Here is a 23,335-nt window from a genome sequence, read left to right on the forward strand (position 1 = left end):
CGAAAGAGGATCCCCCCCAGCCCAGCGCAGCCGGACCAAACAGTTCCGGCCAGCGCTAAGGGCTGGATCGGAGGCGGCTGACATCAGGACGTCGGCTGACGTCCATGACGTCACCCGACTCGTCGCCATGGCGACGAGGAAAGCAAAATTCTTGTTACTTCTGATCGCTGGAGGCGATCAGAAGTGCGGATTAGGAGCGCCCTCTAGTGGGCTTTCATGCAGCCAACTTTCAGTTGGCTGCATGAAATAGTTTTTTTTTAATAAAAAAAAAAAAACGTCCGGTCGCCAGCCTGGCGATCTTAATAGAACGCCAGGCAGGTTAATAATATATTTACATATAATTATACTATATACTTGCCAACGTAGATAGCAATCTAAAATGTAGAACAATTAAATGCTTTGAGAAGTTGCCAGGATTTGTTGGGAAACAAATGACAGTTGAAGTGAGAGCGATATTGAATCTGACATTTATTTCCTTTTAGACAACGTTAATTGCCTGGCTGTTCTGCTGATCGTCTGCCTCTAATAAATAATATGCATAGTGACTGTTCATAGGGATCGGGACTCAAGCCATTGAGGAACAGTTTGGGGCTAAGTGCTGTACAGATGTGTTTGCTTGGTTACAGCTGACATACACGTACTGTTACTATGATAGGGGAATTGGGACAACAGTGAGGGTAGAACGGAGATGCTTTTGGAAGGTGGGGCAATGAGAAAAACAATGCACTTGCAAGATGATCAGGCCTTCCAGATCTTTTGGCCATGTAATGCCTAGTACACACCATGTTGAAAAAAATCGATCTGGCAAGAAATCTGCCTGAAAATCTCATCGTGTGTACTAGGACGGCCGTACACATGCTTGATTTTCACTCGAGACAGCAGCCCACAGGGGCGATCACAACCGGCGTTAGACTTAGTGTGTATGCAATGCCTAAGTGACCTTGAGGGACAGCCTGTTCAGATGCTAGATTCTTATCTGAGATGGCATCGAACGGCATCTTGGACGAGTTCCGTCAAGCACATATATGATGCTTTAGGCTAATTTCACACCAGGACGTTGCGTTAGAGGGGGCGTTAAGGTCGCATAACGTCCCCCTAACGGAACGCCTGGTGGTGCTGGATCTGTACGTCAGAGTGAGCCGCGTTGTGCAGCTCACTCTGGCATCACGTGGTCCCGCCGGCCAATCGCCGCACAGAGCGGCCGCTCCAGGAAGTAAACACTGCATGTCACAACGTGCAGTACATATTAATTAGCCATGTGCCTGGCCGCTCTCCGCTCCTCCACAAGATTACTAAGCATGTGCAAGCCGCGTCTAAAGTACTGCATGCAGTATGTTGTCTTGTGACGCAGCGTTACAATGTAACGCAACGTGGGCACTGTGAACCGCCCCATTGATTTTATATTACTGTGCGGTGGGCTGCGTTACTGGTTGCTCTAACGTGCGCCTGTAACGTCCCACTGTGAAACCAGCCTTAAGCTATGTACACCGTCCTCAGGTGAAATGATCTTTCCTGTTTATGTCAACTAGAAATCTTTAGTGTGCAGGTGTACCCAACATGGCTGGACTCCTCTTTATAGATCCGTCATAACAGACTCACTTTTCTCTTGCAGATTATACTGTTCGAGTCCCTTATATGTATGTTAGGCGCACCCTCAGTAAACATCAGTTTGTAATACAATCCAATACAATCCAATACAATCCAATACTACTGTCAAAACAGCCTTCCTGGAGTGCTACCTCTTTATCCGTAATTATCTCAGGTACTTTGCTTCTGTTCTTGCTAGGGTTGCTCATATCAGGACACAAGTTACTGTACATACATTTTCCCCCCAATTGCATTAAAGAGACACTGAAGCGAAAAAAAAAAATATGACATTAGGATTTGTACGTGTAGTACAGCTAAGAAATAAAACATTAAGATCAGATACATCAGTCTATTTGTTTCCAGTACAGGAAGAGTTAAACTCCAGTTATCTCTATGCAAACAAGCCATTAAGCTCTACAACTTTCAAAGTCATGGAGAGGGCTGTTATCTGACTTATTATCTCAACTGTTCCTGGACTATTTACTTTTTCTCTGTCAGAGGAGAGGTCATTAGTTCACAGACTGCTCTGAAAGAATCATTTTGAATGCTGAGTGTTGTGTAATCTGCACATATTATAGAATGATGCAATGTTAGAAAAAACACTATATACCTGAAAATAAAAGTATGAGAATATTTTCTTTGCTGCTAACCTTCTAGTAATTATTCATAGTACACAACCAATTCACTATATCATATATATTTTTTCGCTTCAGTGTCTCTTTAAAGTCTACGGGCATGAGACAACACATTTTCAAGAAAGTTCTCAATTTCGCAAAATTGTGTACATTGAAAAAAAAATCCATTAAACTTTAACAAACATTTCAAATCAGATGACAACGCAAATTTTGATGGAAAAATGACTTTGGCAAAAATATGAACTACTTGCTATTCTTCAGTTTACCCAAGTATGATACAATTTGCAACCTTGGTTGAAACCCCATTCATTTGGGAATATTATCACCAAATTTTCCTAGAACTAGTACAAGCCTTATCTTAATTAACAATTAGTCAGTAAACACAGAAAAGGGTTAAGATGAAATGGGGCTCAGGCAAGAAAGCAGTTTTTGCCCACTGCTTGTGATCACCTGTTTATTTTTTATTTTTTAGCAAGATGTGGTGGGGCTAGAGTCTAATAGGCCACTAGACTCTCTCGAGGCCCTAAGCAGCTGCCTAGGTTTCCCTTGTGGTAGATACAGCTCTGAGCAAACACACTGTGGAATATCATAGGATTAGAACCTCTAGTTTAGAAAATCTGAAAGCTCTTGAATTTGATCTGTTACACCTTAAAGCACAAATCTAGCCATAAATGCAGCAAAGCTGATTATAACAACAATCAGGATGATTAGTGAAGCAAAGCAAATTGGTAGAGAGAATACCATTTTTTATAGGTGAAACGTCCTCAGAACTACAATACAGCTGGTTTACTGTCCTGTCTTGATTTAGCTGGATTGCAGGTCAATCAGGTGTCACCATACAACTCCCAATGTAAAAAGAATAATAAAGGCATTCAACTAAGAAACATGTGACTGAAAGGTGGTGGCAAAAGGCAGGGACAACACCTAGACCATATATAACGTAACGAGAACAGAGGCACCAAAAGTGCTTAGGAGGCAGTGGTGGACTTTCCCCCTACAAGCAGACACAAGAAGCTGTGTATTCAAGGCAACATAAATTTATTGGTACACTCCAGGGTTTTTTGTGCAAAAAAAAAAAAAAAACCTCGAGTGTACCAATACATTTATTTTGCCTTGAATACACAGCTTCCTGTGTCTGCTTGCAGGAGGTAAGTCCACCACTGCCTCCTAAGCACTTTTAAACCTTTTAACATTTGATTTTAACCTTTTGGCGCCTCTGTTCTCCTTACGTTATAATTGATGTCCACCCCTGGTGGAGGGGGATACCCCTTTCTTTCTGTCTACAGAGAGCGACTTCTTAACCCTGAGTGAGGACAGGATAATCTCCTCACCTGCCTGTACAGTGGTTGCCTGGAGGTAACCCTGGTTTGTGAGTATAATATTTGTATATTTGTACTCCTTACAATAACCCATTTACCAATAACTACTACACTATATAGGGCTCTCGGCTCTCTCTCTCTTTACAAACACCTAGACCAAGTTAAAGCCATTTTCTTGGTTTCCCATTAATTTAAAACCATCAATTTGCCAATTTACAACTCTTTGTTTTAAACATGATTATAAAACTCCACTCTTTAATGCCTCCACATTAAATAATTTGTCTACAACATAATTTAACAGAAATACACATGGGTAGAATGGATTTCAAGGACTATAAATTGCAGCTGTGTAGTACCATTTATACTCACCTGATTCTTCAGGCTGCTTTTATACGTGTGGTGCGATGATCCAACGGCAGGGGAGCCTGCCACAGGATCACCACACGAAATCCTACTTCATATGACCCTCCCTCCAGCAGAGTGCACCGACAGGGACATATATGCATAGTCTCGTCCCCGTCCAGTGATGTACTTCCTGCTGAACAGGAAGTAAATTACCGGGATCCCTGCAGGTCTGTGCGTCGCCATTTACACTTATTATGTCGCCATAGACTTGTACTAGTGCATTATGTGTGCGGTAGGAACAGATCATGCTATAAATGACTCTGCGACAGACCTGCGTCGATTTGGCTACTTCCAGTGCAGCACCACGCATTGTGTGAGCAGGAAAGTCTCCATCGACTTTCAATGCCCTTGCGTTGGGGGAGCACACCGCACGGTGTCGTAGTGAGGGATATGTAAAAGCGGCCTAAATGTTTTAAAAAAGACAGACAAAAATGTTTGTGAACAATTATCTATGTGAATAGTCCATTTATGGTCATAGTATAGACCTACGCACATTTGACTTTGGCAATACAATCCCAGCATGCTCCAAAGACATCAACATGGCTCTTAATAGCCACACAAAATGCACCACAAGAGCTCTCGCAAAAGCATGTGAAATATGAGAAGAGGGGCAACACATTTCATAAAACATTATTCATGAAAGGTAAGTGTGACTTTAATAACATTGCAATTACATTTTCGTTCATGCTGTAGATGGTTTTTCTAAATTTAATATGATAGGTCAACTTTAAAGTATCTAAAATATAAATATTACTGAAGGTTAAGAAGATTTGCTAAGAAAAGTAAATATAAGTTGGCAATTTTCTTCTTGATTTTTATAAACGTACAAAATAGGTAAACAACTTACATACACACCCGTACAAACACATGTCTGAGTATAGCTCTATACATTATCCATACATACACACACACATACATACATGCATGTAAGTTAAGCCTACCCGTCTCATAATAACCATCAATCAACAAAGAGTACGAGTACTAGAGGTAGTCTGCTGTGTTCCTTTCTTTGTTAGTATGTTTTTCTTATGCAAGAAAATCTTTTTAGGTTATTTCTGCTAAAGGCTTCTGTGCAATAAAAGTCTAACTATTCAACGAATAAACACCACTTAATATAAATTTTCATCCATAGGTCCTATTTAAAATGAAGTGCTTGGTGATTTTCCCATCTCAACCCAAAAAGCGAGTTTAGAGTCCACTTTGATTTTTTTTCCACAGCTTGTCAATAAATGTAAGTATTAGTGTAAAATATTAAACAATTTATTTTGTTACTGACAATGCGAATTTCTTCATAAGAAAAACCTCCCCACAGTTCCTCAAAGCCTGGAATGGGTAGTCCTTTATGTTTGGTAAAAATGATGATAGTGGTGGTGGTGCTCATGGTGATGGTGGTGCTCATGTCTTTGTACCAGGTGTCCAGTGTGGCCTTCATACAACAACATGCTTGGCAGATCCCTCACATGCTCCTTCTCAACAACGTTGACAGGAGACTGAAAGGACTTGCACATCTGGTGACCTTCCTTTGTTTTCTGCTTGCTTTTTCTGTGTGGTTGTTGAGGTGGTAAAGGGTGGTATTGGTAGCCTTGTCCCATAAGTGCAGATGGCGATGTCACAGGAACTGACGTAGTATGGTTAGGTTTGCTTCTTGGTGTCCTTCCAGGTTGGCAGATAAACGCTGAACCATTTTTAGCTGAAGCTTTCGGACTTCTGACAGAATGTTTGTTAGATTCTTGACCTCGCTGTCTTTGCTGAAGTTCAACCATCTTTGGATGGGAAGGGTCCAGTAAACCAAAATGCCCAGGATCCAATGCCTGAGACCTTCTCTGGTGGAAGTAGAGCATTTCCGGTTCATGGGAACGAGATCTCATCTGATTAGAAGCCCTTGTATGCGACTCATTTTTTTCACCGGTGGTTGGAGAACCTAACAAACACAAGCAGACTTTGAAATAAAATATGGCCATCACAAAAGAAAACAAATTTCCAGTGTTTTTGTTTATTGTAAAATCATTAAAAAAATATTTTTTGTTGATGCATTAAGCGTGCTATTTTTAACTCCGAGTCTCAGTCCACTTTTGTAAATGCTTAGCGCTAGCAATTAAATTCTGTTGATAGAACATTCGCTTAAATAACTGTAGGCAATTGGTGCCATTAGAATGGAATGTTGACATGCAAGATACTGTATGTATTCGAGGACTACTCTATTATCAAAACATATATTTAGTAGTGACATTTTAATAACAGTATATAAGCTTAACGTTTGTATGTAAACAATTTGTACAACAAGCTAGATGTGAAATGGGGGGAGCGGAGGAGACCTGGGGGAAGCAGAGCAGGACACATGAGGACAATACAGGAACTCCTTGTATTTGGCATAAAAGATGAAGGTACTATTTCTCCCAATTTTTGGGGGGAGAAAAAGCATGTCTTATATTACGAAAAATGCGGTAATCTCCCTCCATTTCTTACAATACGATCTACCATAGATCCATGGAAGCAATTTTTCAAACAAGTTCCTACTGATATACATAGTGGCCACATGAGTGTACCTATTTAGAACAGTACACAAAATTATTGATAACATTAATATAAAAAATGGGTTGATGCAGGGGTAAAACATATTAAGTGCTTTGTTGGCCGAGGTAATATTAAATCATTCCAAGAGCTCGAAACGTTGCATTGTACGCCGTCAGAACTACAATAAAGAGCATAATATTTGAACTGGATGGTGCTGGTCTACTCTCTCACTACTACGCTTTCATCTGGTGTGCTGCCAGGTCGACCTTGACTCATCCCACCCAAACAGGAGTGTTCCACCGTTCTTTGCAATCCTTCCAAGCCATTAAAGAACAGTTTGATATTTCTATTAAAGAGCTACACCCTTATCTCTAACTCAAACATGTCATACCTCATATTCAGAAAATCAGCCCTTCGATTTCACACACTATTAAAACTTTTCCCTTCGCTGCTTTCGTGCATCAAAAAGGAAAATCTTTGTTTTATTCTTAACTACTTCAATCGGCTGTCCCATCATAAATTGAAAATATAAAGCACTTGTCAGAACTTCAACTTGATATTACCTCTGTAGATATTTCTTGGGAATCTAATGCAATATTACCATATCCCAAATGTGGGACACACTGCGAATATTTCCATAAAAGTCTATCATTGTATTTGACCCCACAAAAATTAGCCAGAATTTATCCTGACTAAGCTTCCTTGTGCTGAGGAAACTATAAAATGCTAAACTCTCTCTCGCATATAATCGTGCCCTGCCCAAATCCCCTACTGGAAAGAAGTAGAAAACCTAGTCTCTTCAGGAATAAGGCACCCTCTTTCCCTAGACAAGCAATATTACATGTCGACCTAAATTCCATCCCGATGAAAGACAGGTTCTACATATCTTGTTTGATGCGCAGCCAGATCCCTGATTTTCAGTTTCGGGAAATCAAGTGATGCCCCAAATGCTCATATGCTTGAGTCTCTTATAGAAAGCAACCTGAACATGGAACTTAAACTAAGGAAAACTATCTTGCACTCAATAATAGTGATAATATATAAATCTATTTATTCACTTTATTTAGGATTCCCCTTATTCCTGTCAAAACAGGTTCACCGGATTACATGTATGTAGTATTTGTGAATACCTAGAGCCATGTACTGTATATACAGTATGGGCTTGATTCACAAAAGAGTGCTAACTGTTAGCACGGCTGTTTTCGCGTGAATTTTCGCATTGCGCACGATCGCAAATTTTCAAGCGAAACGATAACGTTTTCACGCGCAAACGTGAATTTTACCTCGAAATCTATAACGTTTTCGCGCGAAAATGTGCGTTTGCGCGCGAAAACGCTATCATTTCGCACGAAAATTTGCGATCGCGCGCAATGCGAAAATTTGCGCGGAAACGGCCGTGCTAACAGTTAGCACTCTTTTGTGAATCAAGCCCTATGTGTATTAAAGAGTAGCTGTCAGCCATACTATCTCAGAAAAAAAACACATGTAAGTAGAGCAAGTATTTATCTACATATACAACATACTGTATGTACTGTACTGTCCACATTTTGATTTTAGTGATTTTTCTACAGTAAAAAAAAAAGAAAATCCTTCTTAGCATTTCCCATGTCAACTGTGGCTATTTTGAAGCCAATACTGATGTCATTTCCTCCTTTACTTTCCTCTGCCCGATTTGTCCACCGTTCACTATAGAAAGTGCATTGTCTCAGCTGGAGAAATATTGGCCAATCAGAGAGGAACAGAGGTGAGGTGAGGGGAAAACAGGAGGGAAAGAGGCTTCAGCCAATCAGGCTGCATTAGTTAAGTCTGAAAGGAAGTAGAAAAGCAAAAAAGGACAGCCCAGCATTCCCTGCAACTTCCTTTTTGTGTACCAAAATGCGATTTTAACTCTTGTATTGCCTGGTTAGCATTCGTATTACTTGTTTACCAGATAAAAATAAAGAAGGGATTTTTACTTTTATGCCCGACAGTTACACTTTAATGGTGAATACCTAGAGCCAGCTCTCGAGTTATCTCTCTGGTCAAGTCTAATCCAGTTTATTCCAGATCAGTTTACTTTATTGCAACCTAGTTCGGTCCCAGTTGCCTATACTAGATCTGTTCTTTTTAGTTGTATTAGTTTCCTTTTTTTGTTTTGGATTATGAGTAGACATTAAACGGAGTTAACTTTAAACTATGTACCCTCCAAGCATCATATAGGTCTAGTAGCTAGAACACTAAAGTACAATCGGATGTTAGGTTGGTTTTTCCCCTATTTCTGATAGTGGCACCTTGGGAGCAGATGGCCGCATTGCTCCTGTGCGAGAATGGTATCGCCTGCACAGTAGGAAGCCACATACTGCACAGGCACAGCCATGATCACGTGGGTGCAGAATAGCCGTGCTTGTACCTGAAGAATCCAGGGGGGTGGCGGCTGCAGCTAAGAGGGAATAGGAAGACTCTACAGCATACAGAGGTTCCCATCTTCCACAGTAGGTATTTTTATTTTACCTGAGGTTCCTCTCGGTTCCCTTTAAGCTTTTTCCCCCCTAAACCTTTGTCAGCAAAAAAACTCACCTGGGCCAAACCTTGAAGTGTAGTTCTCTATGCCTGCAAGATCCAAATAGTGGTTTCTCCTTTCAATACTTTCATCCACACACTGCCGAAGACTTTCAGCCTGTTCTGTTTCATTTTCAGCTGGGCTATGTCTATAAGAGACAACAGAAAATGGGATACACCTAGGAAACACTGGTATAACTTCCATACACACAACAAATATATAAGGCAATCATACTTCTGTCTACAGTGATGTCACCGAATTCTTTGTGAATTGAAAGAGTTCAACAGAACCACGGCAGATAATGACTCAGTACTAAGTAAATTCAATGCTTGATAAATAAGGAAAGTTATTTCTATTTTGTTAGAAAAACATTTATCCAATATTATGCGTATTTAAGATGGAGTTGCGTAACAGATCTTCACCCAAAAACATGTTAGACTTTTGGAGGTGGAGATTTCTTGCAGTGCTAGAGTACCATTATATGGCTTGCATGCTTGGACAGGAGGGAGAAAGACTCAAGCCAACTACAGGACTTGTGTAAACTGGCAAGTGAGCAGTAAGAGCTCAGGAGTGGACACCAGCTTGCCAGGCTGTTACTTTTTGCTTCTAACAAGGGAGATCCATAACATACATTCATAAGATTGTGGAAATAGTGGGGGAGGAGTGGCAGCGCCAAGATATATCATATATATTCGGATAGAAGACGAGAAATTTAGGACTGATTCACAGTATAAAAGTGTGTGTGTGTGTGTGTGTGTGTGTGTGTGTGTGTGTGTGTGTGTGTGTGTGGTGTGTGTGTGGTGTGTGTGGTGTGTGTGGTGTGTGTGGTGTGTGTGGTGTGTGTGGTGTGTGTGGTGTGGTGTGTGTGGTGTGTGTGGTGTGTGTGGTGTGTGTGGTGTGTGTGGTGTGTGTGGTGTGTGTGGTGTGTGTGGTGTGTGTGGTGTGTGTGGTGTGTGTGGTGTGTGTGTGGTGTGTGTGTGGTGTGTGTGTGGTGTGTGTGTAGTGGTGGTGGGTCGCCTTATCTGCGAGTCAGTGCTAAATATCTTATATCTGGGATCAGGAGGGCGGTGGCCGCTTCTTTTTCTTTCAATGTATAGCAAGCCGCAGCAGAAGATAAAGACCTATTCCAGCTCCGGGAGCTGGTGTCCTACATCTCTTCTTCACTCGCACTGGACCACACACATCAGCGTATCTCTGGCTTCCGTTGTCACATTACATCGGGAGCAGAAGAGAACTGATGCACGCGGAGCAGCATGAACGAAGAACAGATGAGAAAATATCAGCGTGAGTGAAGAACAGATGAGAGGACATCAGTGCCCGGCGCTGGACGTGACAATCTCGTCCAGGCGGCTAAAGTGGTTAACAAAGACGGGGAGGGGTAGGTAGGACAGTTACTGGCCACTCTAATTGCCTGAAAGGATGGGGACAGGCTAGCTGCATGTGGGGACTTTGAGGAGTTATTGGCTGCACTTGGGGGTCAAGAGGGGTTAATGGCTGAAATACTTCAAGTAGTGCAGCCATTAACTCTGCCTGGTCCCCAAGCGCAGCAATTAACTTTGCTGGGTAGACTTATACTTGAGGAATTAAAAAAATTCCAGCAGAAGAGAGTCAAATTTAGGGGTTGACTTACACACAATGTTGACTTATATCCGAGTATATACGGTACTCATATTGACTCAAATTTACCACCCATAAGCAAGGAGTAGTTGTGCCAGGCGCTATAGTGTGATTATGTCACGGGGTTCTCTCTTTAAAAAAGTGCTGTGGAAAACAGGTTAGTGCTATGTAGTAATAATAATAGCAAGATCTAATTTGTGAACCACTCAATCTATATATCCTCAGACTATCAACAGTGCATATCTAATCAGCACTGCTCGTCTTGATTTCAAGTGTAATAATAGTGTGCATTATAGCGGTAAATAATGATAATATATGCTGGCCCCTCTCCATTTAACCCAAACTGCTCGTATAATTTACTAAAATGCTGTGCAATGTAGGGAATGGTTGTGCATACTTTTTTTTTTTTTTTTTTTTTTTAGCACAGTTGATAAAGAAGGGTAATGCCTCGTTGGGAAAATTGGGGAGTTAATACTTATTTAGAAAATTTCTATTTCCTAAAGCTTTTATGCAACTTTATTGCATTTCTCGCAAAATGATTATTAAAGAAATTCTGAAGTAACCTAAAAAAAAGGAGTTAGGCCCAGTGCACACCGAGCGGTTTTTGGAGCGATCCGCCGGCCGCATCCGCCTATAAAAACGCTTGTCTAATGTATTGCAATGGGATGGTGCACACCGGCGGTTTGCGGTTTTTGCCAAGCCCCAAACGCGCCTCCTGCTGCGCGTTTGCGGTTTTCGGAAGCGTTTCGTCCTCAATGTAAAGTATAAACGTAAACCGCTCTGAAAAACGCTACTTCAGAGCGGTTTGCCAGGCGTTTTTGTTACAGTAGCTGTTCAGTAACAGCTTTTACTGTAACAATATGTGTAATCTGCTACACAAAAACGCACCCAAAACCGCTAGGTATGTTTAGAAAACCTCTCTAAACATACCTAGAATCGCTCTGAAATCCGCTCTCAAAACCGCTAGCGTATTGCGGATCTGCTAGCGGTTTTGGTGTGCACTGGGCCTTAGATACTCGCCTATGGTAAGGGAAGGCTCTGAATCCCATAGAGATTTTACGTCCCTCTCTCCATGTCCTTGCTACCCCACTGTTTCAGCAGTAAATTGTTTTCACCCCTCCTCGGGGCTGCCTTGGGAAGTACTCGTATCCCTGAGTACTTCCAAAGACCAGCAGATCCGTACTGTGGAGGTGCAAGTATTAGCTTGTACAGTACAGTGGCTACACAGCAACGGCACTTTTATTGGCCTGAGGAAGTGGGTGTGTACCCACGAAACGTGTTGCCTGTGCAAATACAATTAACTTTACTTTATCTTGCTAGTGTCATCTGAGAGGTAAAGGCCCATACACACGTCGGATTTTTCTGAACGACCCGTCGTTTGAACGTTCCGTCGTTCAGTCGTTCGCACGTCAAATCCGACGTGTGTACAGACTATCGTTCGGGTGATAAGACTGGTTTCCAGCGATCCGCCGGGCGGATCGCTGGAAACCAGTCTTATCACGCGAACGATAGTCCGTACACACGTCTGATTCCGCGTGCGAACGACTGAACGACGGGACGTTCAAACGACCCGTCGTTCAGAAAAATCCGACGTGTGTATGGGCCTTTAGCCACCAAGGACTCCCAAAGGTGACAAATTTGAATGGGGGACAGCAGGGGAATGAGGACACGGAGAGAGGAAAGGGAAGGCACTATGGGATCCACAGCCTTCCCTCTCCATAGGTGAGTATCTAACTATTCTATTATAGGTCACTTCAGGGTTGCTTTAAGAATAAAAAAAAATATCAAGAGCTGTCCCCACGGCTTCTCTGCAGCCAAGCCAAATATTTCAGCCCTTCAGACGTAACACTCCCTTTTATCTTTTTCCCTTTGTCTGTTACTACCTTCCAGATCCTGACCTCGGCAAATTCCTGGGACTGTAAAGCAGTCTAGCTTTTGAGGCCTGGAGGATACTTTTTATCACACAGCAAGGACTAAGTTAAAGCCGACAGTCTCTCCAAATAGAGAGCCAGCGCAGACACAAACGTTACAGCCATGCCTGGAATGTAAGACAACAAGGCACTAGGAGGGAGAAAAGAGATCAGCTGCTGCCAACATAAATAATCCTACAGGGGGATTGGACCTCAGACGTTCCCGGTCAATTCACTTCTGTAGCGCTTATGTTTTTTTTCCCCCCTATCTGTATGACATAAGACACAACTTTTTTTCTGATGGCATCAGAAGATTCAAAGATGGGACTCACGATTCCCTGATGTGTCTATATTGTAAAGTCAGGTTTAGCATGTGAACGATCATTACTACTTAGTAGTTTTAAAAGAATTTACCTTGACAGGCCACGTCTTTTTTCAGAGCTCCGTAAGTCCTCATTGACCTTGCTGTCACTTCTGTGTCTTCCATTCTGTACCTCTGAAGGAGGGAAAAAAATAGTGCTGTGATTGACAGGCGTTTATTTGAATGAGGTAATAAGCTAAGCCTCTTATAGCTTTCTGAGAATTCAAGAAGGCCCACGGTGCAGACAATGACTTGCTTGTAAAATGCACAATATGTACTATACAGTAACAGAAGGATATATTTATGCAATATTATATAGCTGACTTCAAGCGTACCTGAGAAGGGGGTTGGGGGTTCCTGCACTGCCAGGATCCTTCATTATTTGGCCCGGTAATTCCTTCAGTTGGGGCCAGTCAGAGCATGTGCAGTGTGGCTGCACATTCCCCAGATTGCGCTCCTGTCCCTGAGAGTGTTCTGCGCCTACGCAGTAGTATTGGCAGGTGTAGAACGCTCCCAGTATGGGGAGCGCACGTGCCGCCCCGACTAGACAAATTACCGGCCTAAATAGTGGAGAATCCCGGTGGTGCAGGAAGCCGGCGAGGGAGTGATCATCTTAAGGCCACCTGTCTGCTTTGTCTGCCGTACCATCCGCTGCTCATCCTGAAATCGATCAGGAGGCTACTTGTTGGCTTATGAGAAATCAACAGGAGTCCTTCCTAGCAACAGGAAGGATTCTCATTGGTTTAGCATGAATGACTGAAAATTGTCTCTGCTGAAGCAGGATTCCCATAATTTAAAAAAAAAAAAAACAATAGCCTGCTGGGCTTCTGCTGGGCTCCGATCTGTTTCAGACCAGACGGTGGGTGTCAGCAGCAGCAGAACCGGCTCCAGGTGAGTTGGCGTTTTACTAGTGGCGATCAGCCCAGTGGAGTAAATATCCCTCATATCCCCCATTCCCATAGTCTTCTTTTGCATTCGATTTGCTGCGCAACTGACATATGGTTGCAGAAAAATGCAGCAAGTCGGGATTCTGCATTAGCGGTCCAGTCCGTGTGTGCTGCGTTCATGATCTGATTAAGTCGGATTGACAATGTAAATGCATCCTATTAATAACATTGGATGTGTTCACTGCCCTATTTTGTGGTTTTTTTGCGTTCCGGGAAAACGTCATTTTTATTGCAGTGTGAACAGGCCCTTAGTGTATTTGCATAGCACTGGCGTCTTCTATGGTCTGCATCTACTCTACTCAACAGAAACAAATGATTTACAATAAACTCAACTTTCCTGACCCTTTGCGAGTTTGACAGCTGGACAGTCTAAAGCTCCTAGCAGTGCAGGGGGAGTGCAATAACGCTGCTCAAGTGCAGCTTTACTATTCAGTCTTTAAAGGCCTCAATTCACTAAGCTTAACTCCTGTCTTTAATAACTCTTCTGAGCTGTTTTACAGTTATCACAATTATATCACCATGGTGATAACTGTAAAACAGCTCAGAAGAGTTATTAAAGACAGGAGTTAAAGAGAAACTCCAACCAAGAATTGAACTTTATCCCAATCAGTAGCTGATACCCCCTTTTACATGAGAAATAGAATGATTTTCACAAACAGACCATCAGGGGGCGCTGTGTGACTAATTTTGTGCTGAAACCCCTCCCACAAGAGGCTCTGAATACCACGGTACTCTGGGCAAACTGCCACAATGTAACAATGTTCACAGACAGGAAATGGCTGTTTAAAGCTGTCTGTAACAGCCAGAGCAGCTAGAAACAGCTACATAACTTGCCCACAGTAACAATGTCACCATGTAATACATGTCAGAATGTGAATCTGGGAGAGGAAAGATTTTACAATGAGCAAACACTGACTAAATCATTTATACATAATTATTGTAAAAACGAAGCACTTTTTATTATTAAATTATTTTCACTGGAGTTCCTCTTTAAGCTTAGTGAATTGAGGCCAAATTTGACTTGAGGCATTAAGTCCATTGTAAAGCTCTGTACACGTGTGCGACCACTGTCGACAACGAATGGTAAGTTGGACGATAACCTAATGTGTAGAGGTAGCTGATGCACAGGCCCATGACCATACAACAGACAAGCAGGCTACGATATCGCAACATGATGAGAGTGCATACAAGGCAGTGAGAGGGTCAACAGCTGTGTCAAACCAACCAGTGTGGCGCCAAAAATCGTACAAAAAAATGTCCCAACGACTGTTTAAGGCAGAGATTCTTGTCCATGTAGACCAATCTGTCCCTTGGATGTAATCACTGTTATTTATTTGTATCGCGCAATGGCAACGGATCAATCCATTCAAAATAATCATGTGTTGCAAAATTTGTACTTCTGGGTCCTTATTTTCATGCCTCCGTAACGATCCGACTGGGAGACCGTCGCTGAAATCAATTGTGTGCTGGCGTTGTTCAACGCTAGGTGTCAGGGATCATTCATTTTCTGTCCACCAAAGTTGCACTTGTTATTTTGAGTTTAAAGGGAAATCTATTACCACAGTGAATGAGATGGTCAGTGACAAGTTCTCTATAAACTGATGCTAAACATACTATATCCAGACTATAGGCTCTATTCACAATGAGTTACCACATGATGTAATTTAGGTAGTGATAAATACTGACCAAAATATCACCATTTTCAAATTCACAATTTCTTTTCTCCCTAAATTACCTCTTGTAGTAAAAGTGTGGTAATTACCACAAAATGTATCTCCAATTTGAGATTCTCAATAGAATAGTTGGTGTTAATAAGGATTTTTTTTAATCACCTACAAATGGTAGGTGATAATTTTCACTTCTCTGCTTTTGGCCTTTAACCACTTGCCGACCGCACGCTTATACCGTGCGTCGGCAAAGTGGAAGCTGCAGGACCAGCGACGCAGTATTGCGTCGCCAGCTGCAGGCTGATTAATCAGGAAGCAGCTTCCTGTCAATTCACGGCGGGGGGCTCCGTGAATAGCCTGCGGGCCGCCGATGGCGGCTCGCAGGCTAAATGTAAACACAAGCGGAAATAATCTGCTTTGTTTACATTGTACGGCGCTGCTGCGCAGCAGCGCCGTAAGGCAGATCGGCGATCCCCGGCCAATCAGCGGCCGGGGATTGCCGCCATGTGACAGGGGACGTCCTGTCACTGGCTGCACAGGACGGATAGCGTCCTGTGCAGCCCCGATCCCCAGAGGAGACAGATAGGAGAGGGAGGGGGAGAATGGGGGGAGAATGTCGCCGGAGGGGGGCTTTGAGGTGCCCCCCCCGCAACATGCCTGCAGGCAGGAGCGATAAGACCCCCCCTGCACATCATCCCCATGGGGGGAAAAAAGGGGGGCGATCTGATCGCTCTGCGTGCCCGCTGATCTGTGCTGGGGGCTGCAGAGCCCACCCAGCACAGATCCCAACAAACAGCGCTGGTCCTTAAGGGGGGGGTAAAGGGTGGGTCCTCAAGTGGTTAAGATGGAGCCTTTTGAGCTTTGTTTGCTTGCGTTTATGTGAATTTTACATAGAAGGCAGAGAAGATGAGTGTGTCTAATCTCAAGGTGCACTTTCAGACCTCGTACAGTCTTTTAGATGATTTTACAGATGCTGAGGAGGAAATTCCTTTCTGCTCAAAAAGGATAAGCAACAGCATAATAACCTTTAAAGAAAAATATTTCTTTGTTACAGCTGATACAAATCCAACAAAAAAATCTCCAGTGTGTGTACTTCCTATTTTCATGGAAGCAGACACAAATTAGCTGCTCTGTTGAGGCAGCGAGCTGACACAGCTGAGAGCTCAATTTACAGTTGTGATTATTCACTGATGAGGGGGAATTAGACAGGCTAAATTATATACATACAGGGTGCATTTCAATAGGTTTTCTTCTGTCCTGTGCGAGAGTTCAGGTCCCACTTTAAATGTGACAGGCTGGGTCGTCTCTGTGTAATGGGTGGCAAGTATATGGGCTGCCCTACAGTGGTCAAAAAAGCTTTATTTCTGTACATATTACTGACTGTTTTTTCACCTGTTTTACCACACTTTTCTCAAACATTTATCCCACAAATTTTTAGTGAATACTCAAAAAAAAAAACAAAACCCGGTATTTATTACTAGAGGTAATGTTTTTGTGAAAAGAGCCCAATATCCCTTAACCACTCAGCAGCTTGGAGAGTAATCTCTATCACAGTCTCCCTTATAGGCAACAGCGGAACACTAGTGTCCTTGATTCCTCTAGTTTGTTACGCGATGCTTAACAACATTTAGTGGAGCTGGGTTTTTTTTATTACTTTCAAGGATATCAGTTTAATTTTATATTTTTCTTTTAACAAAACTTTGACCTTTATCAAATACATTTCACTGCGTTTCCCACTCTACCACAAAATGTATGCTCCACCGGAAGGCATTACTGTCACAGATCGCCAAGCACCAGTAACTGCACAATTCACAGAAGAGAACCACTTTCTTTCTCTACACAGTTTAAAGAGCAACTCCAGTGAAAATAATGTAGTAAAAAAAGTGCTTCATTTTTTTACCATAATTCTGTATAAATGGTTTAGTGTCAGTGTTTGCTCATTGTAAAATCTTTCCTCTCCCCGATATACATTCTGACATTTAGTACATGGTGACATTTTTACTGTGGGCAGGTTATGTAGCTGCTGCTAGCTGTTTTGGCTGTTACAGACAGCTGTAAACAGCCAATTCCTGTCTGTGAACATTGTTACATTGTGGCAGTTTGCCCAGAGTACCGCGGTACTCAGAGCTTCTTGTGGGAGGGGTTTCAGCACAAAATCAGTCATACAGCGCCCCCTGATGGTCTGTTTGTGAAAAGCATTATATTTCTCATGTAAAAGGGGGTATCAGCTACTGATTGGGATAAAGTTCAATTCTAGGTTGGAGTGTCTCTTTAAAGGGGAACTTTAACCAAGGATTGAACTTTATCCCAATAAGGAGCCAATACCCCCTTTACACATGAGAAATCTTTGGTTTTCCTCGAATAGATTACTAGGGGGGTCTGTATGGCTGATATTGTGGTGAAAGCCCTCACACAGTTTGATGTCATGACCATGGCCCTGACAGTTTCCTGTCTGTGAACCTCATTGTGTGAATTTCAATGTGGGAAACAACAGCTGTTTTCAACTGCCAAACAAGCAGCATCTCCTTCTGTACATAGATCTTCCAATCTCAGTCATCACATTGTTATGGGTTTGTTTATAGATATGGCAGTTGGTGCTGTTTTTTTCTTTCTTGTCTGCAAGTAGTAAAGATGATGACCTGCACCATCTTTACTGGATGAAACAACATCAATGAATTATACAGCAAATCCTTTGTTCTATTTTTTTAACGTCTCTCTTTGCAATGTATTAAGTTATTTTATTTCCCTTACAATTACCTTTTGATAAAGTTCCACTTTAACTCCCCCATGACCATTTTTTTTTATTTACAGTGTCGTCATAAAGTCTCCTTGAATCCCAGAAACAGCTTTCCAGCAATGTAGTCTTGGAGAAGCAGTGGCTGGATAGTGTACTGTGGAACGTATGGTTCAAATCTCAGCACTTCCTGTTCAGTAAGCCAGCACCTATACAGTAAGGAGACCTTGGGCAAGACTCCCTAACACTATTAGTGTAGTTGGCTGCAGCTCTAGTGCTTTGAGTCCACCCAGTGTAAAGCCTTTCATCCTTTCTGTAGCTTGTTTCCTGCGAGGTACCTCATATATTAACATCTGTGTTTGACTGCCTAGTGCGATCTCTTTACTTCACCTCTTACAAGTGCTAATGCCAAGCAGCCATGATAAAACCTTCAAAACCTACACAGTCACTAGAATAAGGCATCTCTCCCCACTGACAAAAAAACACATCTAGCTGCTCTGCAGTTTGGATCAAAGCTTGTATGATTCTAAGATCTGCTTTGCAGTGAAGGCCCACTGTAAACACATGCTTTCCTTCTGGGGATTTGCTCAAACCAAATGGGGGAAACAGTCTAATTGTTGTAAGTATTGCATTTACAATTTAAAACAGTCACCCACATACCACATGAGCGGAGCTCTGGCCATTCATTTGTCCTAGACTGGATCCCCTCCCAGGCTCCGCCCTAAGCATTTCATCCAATAGGACTCAGGGGCCTGATGAGTGTGAATGCAGGGTAATTCACCTCTGGATTGTGATTTGTGATAAGCTGGCATCTTTCTTTTAAAATTTGAGAGCAATACTTTTAACAATAACAGGTTTTATACAACATTGGTTACCCCTTTTGTTCTGAAGCAATCTCCAAAATTTAAGAGTGTGGCTATCAGGAGTTCAAATGGAGGCGGATGCCTCTTGGGATCATACAAGCAGTTACTAGCTGCTTTGTAACAGAGTTATTCAAACAAAGTGAACAATTAGAGGTGCTTCAAGCTGGTGGGGAGATGGCTAGATAGATAAAACGACTTCATACTAAAATTACTTCATGTACTTATTTAGTGTTAAATTACACAGTACTTTACAGAGCACACCAAATAATTCACATCCCTCGCCATCCTTGAGAAGTCACAATCTAGTCTGGGGCTAATTTTGGAGGGGTACTCAGCTAACCTACCGGTACGTATTTGGGTTGCTAGAGGAAATCGTAGCCCTTATAGGGACCCTATAATACAAAAAAATCTCGAGAGTTGCAAAAGAGGACTGTTCGCATTACCTCCGTGGTTAAGCATGGTGGTTTTCTTCTTCAGCGTGGCATCGGGAGCCACTGACAGCTTGACCCTGAGGGTTTTACTGGAGCTACTGGAGTGATTAACAGATGCATCAAATACTTCATATATAGTGTGCAGCAAACTTGTTATGTCCTAAAAAGAAATACAAAAAATACAAAATGTGTCAGCTCCAATTATGGCATGCTAATGTCCTTTAACCACTTAGACATGTATTTATAGAACAGAGAGGCTGCGAACGGTACCATAATAGGTTCCCATATCCTATTCACCTTACTGCAAGGCACTGTGTATTGACCCGAGGAAGCAGACTAGTATCCGTGAAAAGCATTGTCTATTTTTGTGTTTTGAATAAATACGTTTCCTGTACTACTGGTGTTTTTGTCAGGAGAGGTAAGAGATTACCAGAGACATTCTAATACAAAGATACTTACACAGGGCTTCCTCCAGCCCCATAAACACGTGCGAGTCCCTCGCTGTCCTCCTGCTGTCTGCCGTTCAACTGTAATCAGCCCCGGTAACTGGTTCAGTCACGTCAGTCGGGGTCTTCTGCGCCAGCACGGGACCTCCCGCAAATACGCAGAAGTCTAAAACTGAGGCAGTTACTGGGGCTGATTGCCGCTGAACTGAGGACCGCGAGGGACTCAGACATGCTTAGGGGGCTGGACAAAGCCCCAGGTAAGTATTGAATCATTGCATTATTATGTCTCTGGTTTCCTTGAACTATTAGAAATGTATATACATATTTACGCTTGGGTGCCTCCATCCTTACGAGTATGTAAAGTTGAATAGTTATTTCTGTAACTTGAGATACAGGCCTGTGTAAATTATAACTTAACCAGGAGGGGGCATACACATAGGTTTTCATTCATTTGCACCTGGAGATAGGTTTCAGTGCCCATTCATGACCAACCTCCCCCATGCCCCCTCCCCCCCCCCCTCCCAAAAAACACAGATTACGTTATCATAAGAAAAGTCACATCAAAAGAGCAGCATTACATGCATGCTTTCTTATTACAACCTTGAACATGTTCCTAAAGATTTGACAGATCACCAAACATTAGTCCAATTATCAGGGCCTGATTAACCACTTTTCTTGCAGAGATAATTACAGGGCAGCTTGTCAGCTATGAAAAAGACCTCATGAGCAAACACATTGGACTATCAACTGAGGAAAATACCCCATTAGCCAATTCTTTTCAACAGGAGTATTAAAGCAGTGCCGTTATCTTAACTCACGCACAAAGAATGCACTGAAAGGCTCATCAAAGCCATTAGGAGCGGTGTGTTCTCTACACTCACTTGGCAGTAGAGCCACATTATGTGCCAGTCTCCTAATGAGACAGTTCATATGCAGAGGACTGACAAAGAGAATAAAGTACAGATCAGAAGTACATACATTAAACGCTTCTGCCTAAGGGTCAGCTTCAGAAAGGCTGAATGTAAAAGTTGTTCTCCTTTTCATGATCTCACATTTTTTTCTTCTTTTTTCGATTTAAGTTGACTTCTCAAAGCGCATTTTAATGTGTTAGGGTTTAGTAAGATGCTTAGCGGTAATTTAAAGACCTTCAAACGCTAAACGTATGGAAATGTGCAAGTATTTAGGCATGAACTCAAACCGCAGTGTGAAAATCAAGAAGATTAAAACTGAAGAGCTTATTTCTGAAGTGTTTAAAAAGGCAGATTTGTAAACTTCCTCCGCTCTATGGCACTTCACAATGTATTTTTCTCTGTATTTGTAAAGTGTCAAAACATGCATCTATAATGGTACTAGAAAAACAAATTAAAGTTATAGCACTCCCTGTGAAAAAGTAGTGAAAAATCATCAGAAACAGTAAAAAACAAAACAAAAAAACAGCTGTATTTAACTTAAGACAGATCTGGTGACTCTTTCTCTGATTAACTTTTGGGGACTACGGCCCCTTCAGGGTGATGAAGGTAACGCAGAGCTATTTATGGAGCTCTTGAGGCTTAATGTAAACCGAGGTGGTTTTAAAAGAAAAAAGTTAGATACTTACCTGGGTCCAGGGAAGCCTCTGGACAATACAGAAGCTTCCAGGGTGCTTCATGCCATCACCATTGCTGCGCAGTGACCCTCTGAACATATCAGACAAGAGCTTGGCGAATATGTTCACCGTGTACTTGCGGGGCCACCCTGCGCTTGCGCAATGGGCTAAATGTAGCTGTCAGGATGTCTGGTTGTGTGGCCTATGGTAGGGATGGGATTGCATGTAGTTATCAGGATTAGTGATGGGCTCACGAGTACATAACTAGCCGAATTCATGATTCTAATGAGGCTTAATAGCCTCAGGTGTGCGGCTGGAAAAGAGGGTGTTAATTACCCAGATGTCCGGCAGTTCTATGCGTATCACACGCTCGCATGTGTCCAATGGGACGCGTTACACGACTCAATACAGCGCACTTCCTCCTTCCGGCCGAAGGAGGAAGAGTCGTGGAACCCCCTCTTTTCCAGCCGCACACCTGAGGCTATTAACCTCCTGAGCGGTCTGGACGAGCTCAGCTCGTCCATCACCGCCGGAGGCTGCCGCTCAGGCCCTGCTGGGCCGATTTTTATCAAATAAAGTGCAGCACACGCAGCCGGCACTTTGCCAGCCGCGTGTGCTGCCTGATCGCCGCCGCTCTGCGGCGATTCGCCGCGAGCAGCGGCGAAAGAGGGCCCCCCTAGCCGCCTGAGCCCTGCGCAGCCGGAACAAAAAGTTCCGGCCAGCGCTAAGGGCTGGATCGGAGGCGGCTGACGTCAGGACGTCGGCTGACGTCGATGACGTCACTCCGCTCGTCGCTATGGCGACGATATAAGCAAAACAAGGAAGGCCGCTCATTGCGGCCTTCCTTGTTTATTCTGGGCGCCGGAGGCGATCGGAAGATCGCCTCCGGAGCGCCCTCTAGTGGGCTTTCATGCAGCCAACTTTCAGTTGGCTGCATGAAATAGTTTTTTTTTTTATTTAAAAAAAAACCCTCCCGCAGCCACCCTGGCGATTTAATCAGAACGCCAGGGTGGTTAAACCTCATTAGAATCACGAATTCGGCTAGTTAGGTACTCGTGAGCCCATCACTAGTCAGGATGTGTGGTTTTGTGGCCTATGGTAGGACAGGATCTAAATGTAGTTTTCAGGATGTGTGGTTGTGTGGCCTATGGTAGGACAGGATCTAAATGTAGTTTTCAGGATGTGTGGTTGTGTGGCCTATGGTAGGGCAGGATCTAAATGTAGTTGTCAGGATGTCTGGTTGTGTGGCCTGTGGTACCGGCTGGGATTTGCCGTATTTTTTGCACTATAAGACGCTCCGGAGTATAAGATGCACCCAGGTTTAGAGGTCAAAAAACAGAAAAAAAGATATATATTTACCCTGGTGCGTCTATGGTGTGTCTTGTAGAAGTTTTTCCCCACAATTCATTTTGTCCCCAGGTATCCTTTCGTGTCCCCAGTGTCCTATCTGGACTCTGGGTCCCCCTGTCTTCCCTCTGGCTGGTGTCCCCCATGTCCTAGGTCTTACTGCCCCCCCCCCCTCTCCCCCCGTGTCCCCTCTGCACCTAGTGTCCCGTTTCCCATCTGTCCCCCTGTGCTGAAGAGGCACAGGGGGACACAGGAAGGCACGGGGCCAGTGAGGCACAGGGGACACTGGCAATAGGGGAGACAGGAGGACACCAGAGACAAAGGGCAGCAATGGAAGACAAAGGGGGCACTTATGGGGGACACCTTCGGACCACCACTTTTGGGGTGAGAAAAACTGAGTCTTATGGTCCAAAAAATACAGTAGTTGA

General features: G+C 43.0%; 1 protein-coding gene across 1 annotated transcript in view; it reads right to left on the minus strand.

Annotated features, from left to right (window-relative positions):
- Positions 1 to 5,190: 5,190 nt before the first annotated feature.
- NKD1 (NKD inhibitor of WNT signaling pathway 1) overlaps positions 5,191 to 23,335 on the minus strand; it is a 139,543-nt gene continuing 121,398 nt past the window's right edge. The window contains exons 7-10 of the mRNA XM_068261212.1: positions 19,542 to 19,689; positions 12,941 to 13,022; positions 9,017 to 9,147; positions 5,191 to 5,867 (exon numbers count right to left, since the gene is read on the minus strand). Of these exons, the coding sequence (XP_068117313.1) occupies positions 5,287 to 5,867; positions 9,017 to 9,147; positions 12,941 to 13,022; positions 19,542 to 19,689 (942 nt within the window). The 3' untranslated portion in view covers positions 5,191 to 5,286. The remainder of the gene's footprint in view (positions 5,868 to 9,016; positions 9,148 to 12,940; positions 13,023 to 19,541; positions 19,690 to 23,335) is intronic.

Source organism: Hyperolius riggenbachi, chromosome 11, assembly GCF_040937935.1.
Source record: "Hyperolius riggenbachi isolate aHypRig1 chromosome 11, aHypRig1.pri, whole genome shotgun sequence".
In the NCBI taxonomy this organism is placed as follows: Eukaryota; Metazoa; Chordata; class Amphibia; order Anura; family Hyperoliidae; genus Hyperolius; species Hyperolius riggenbachi.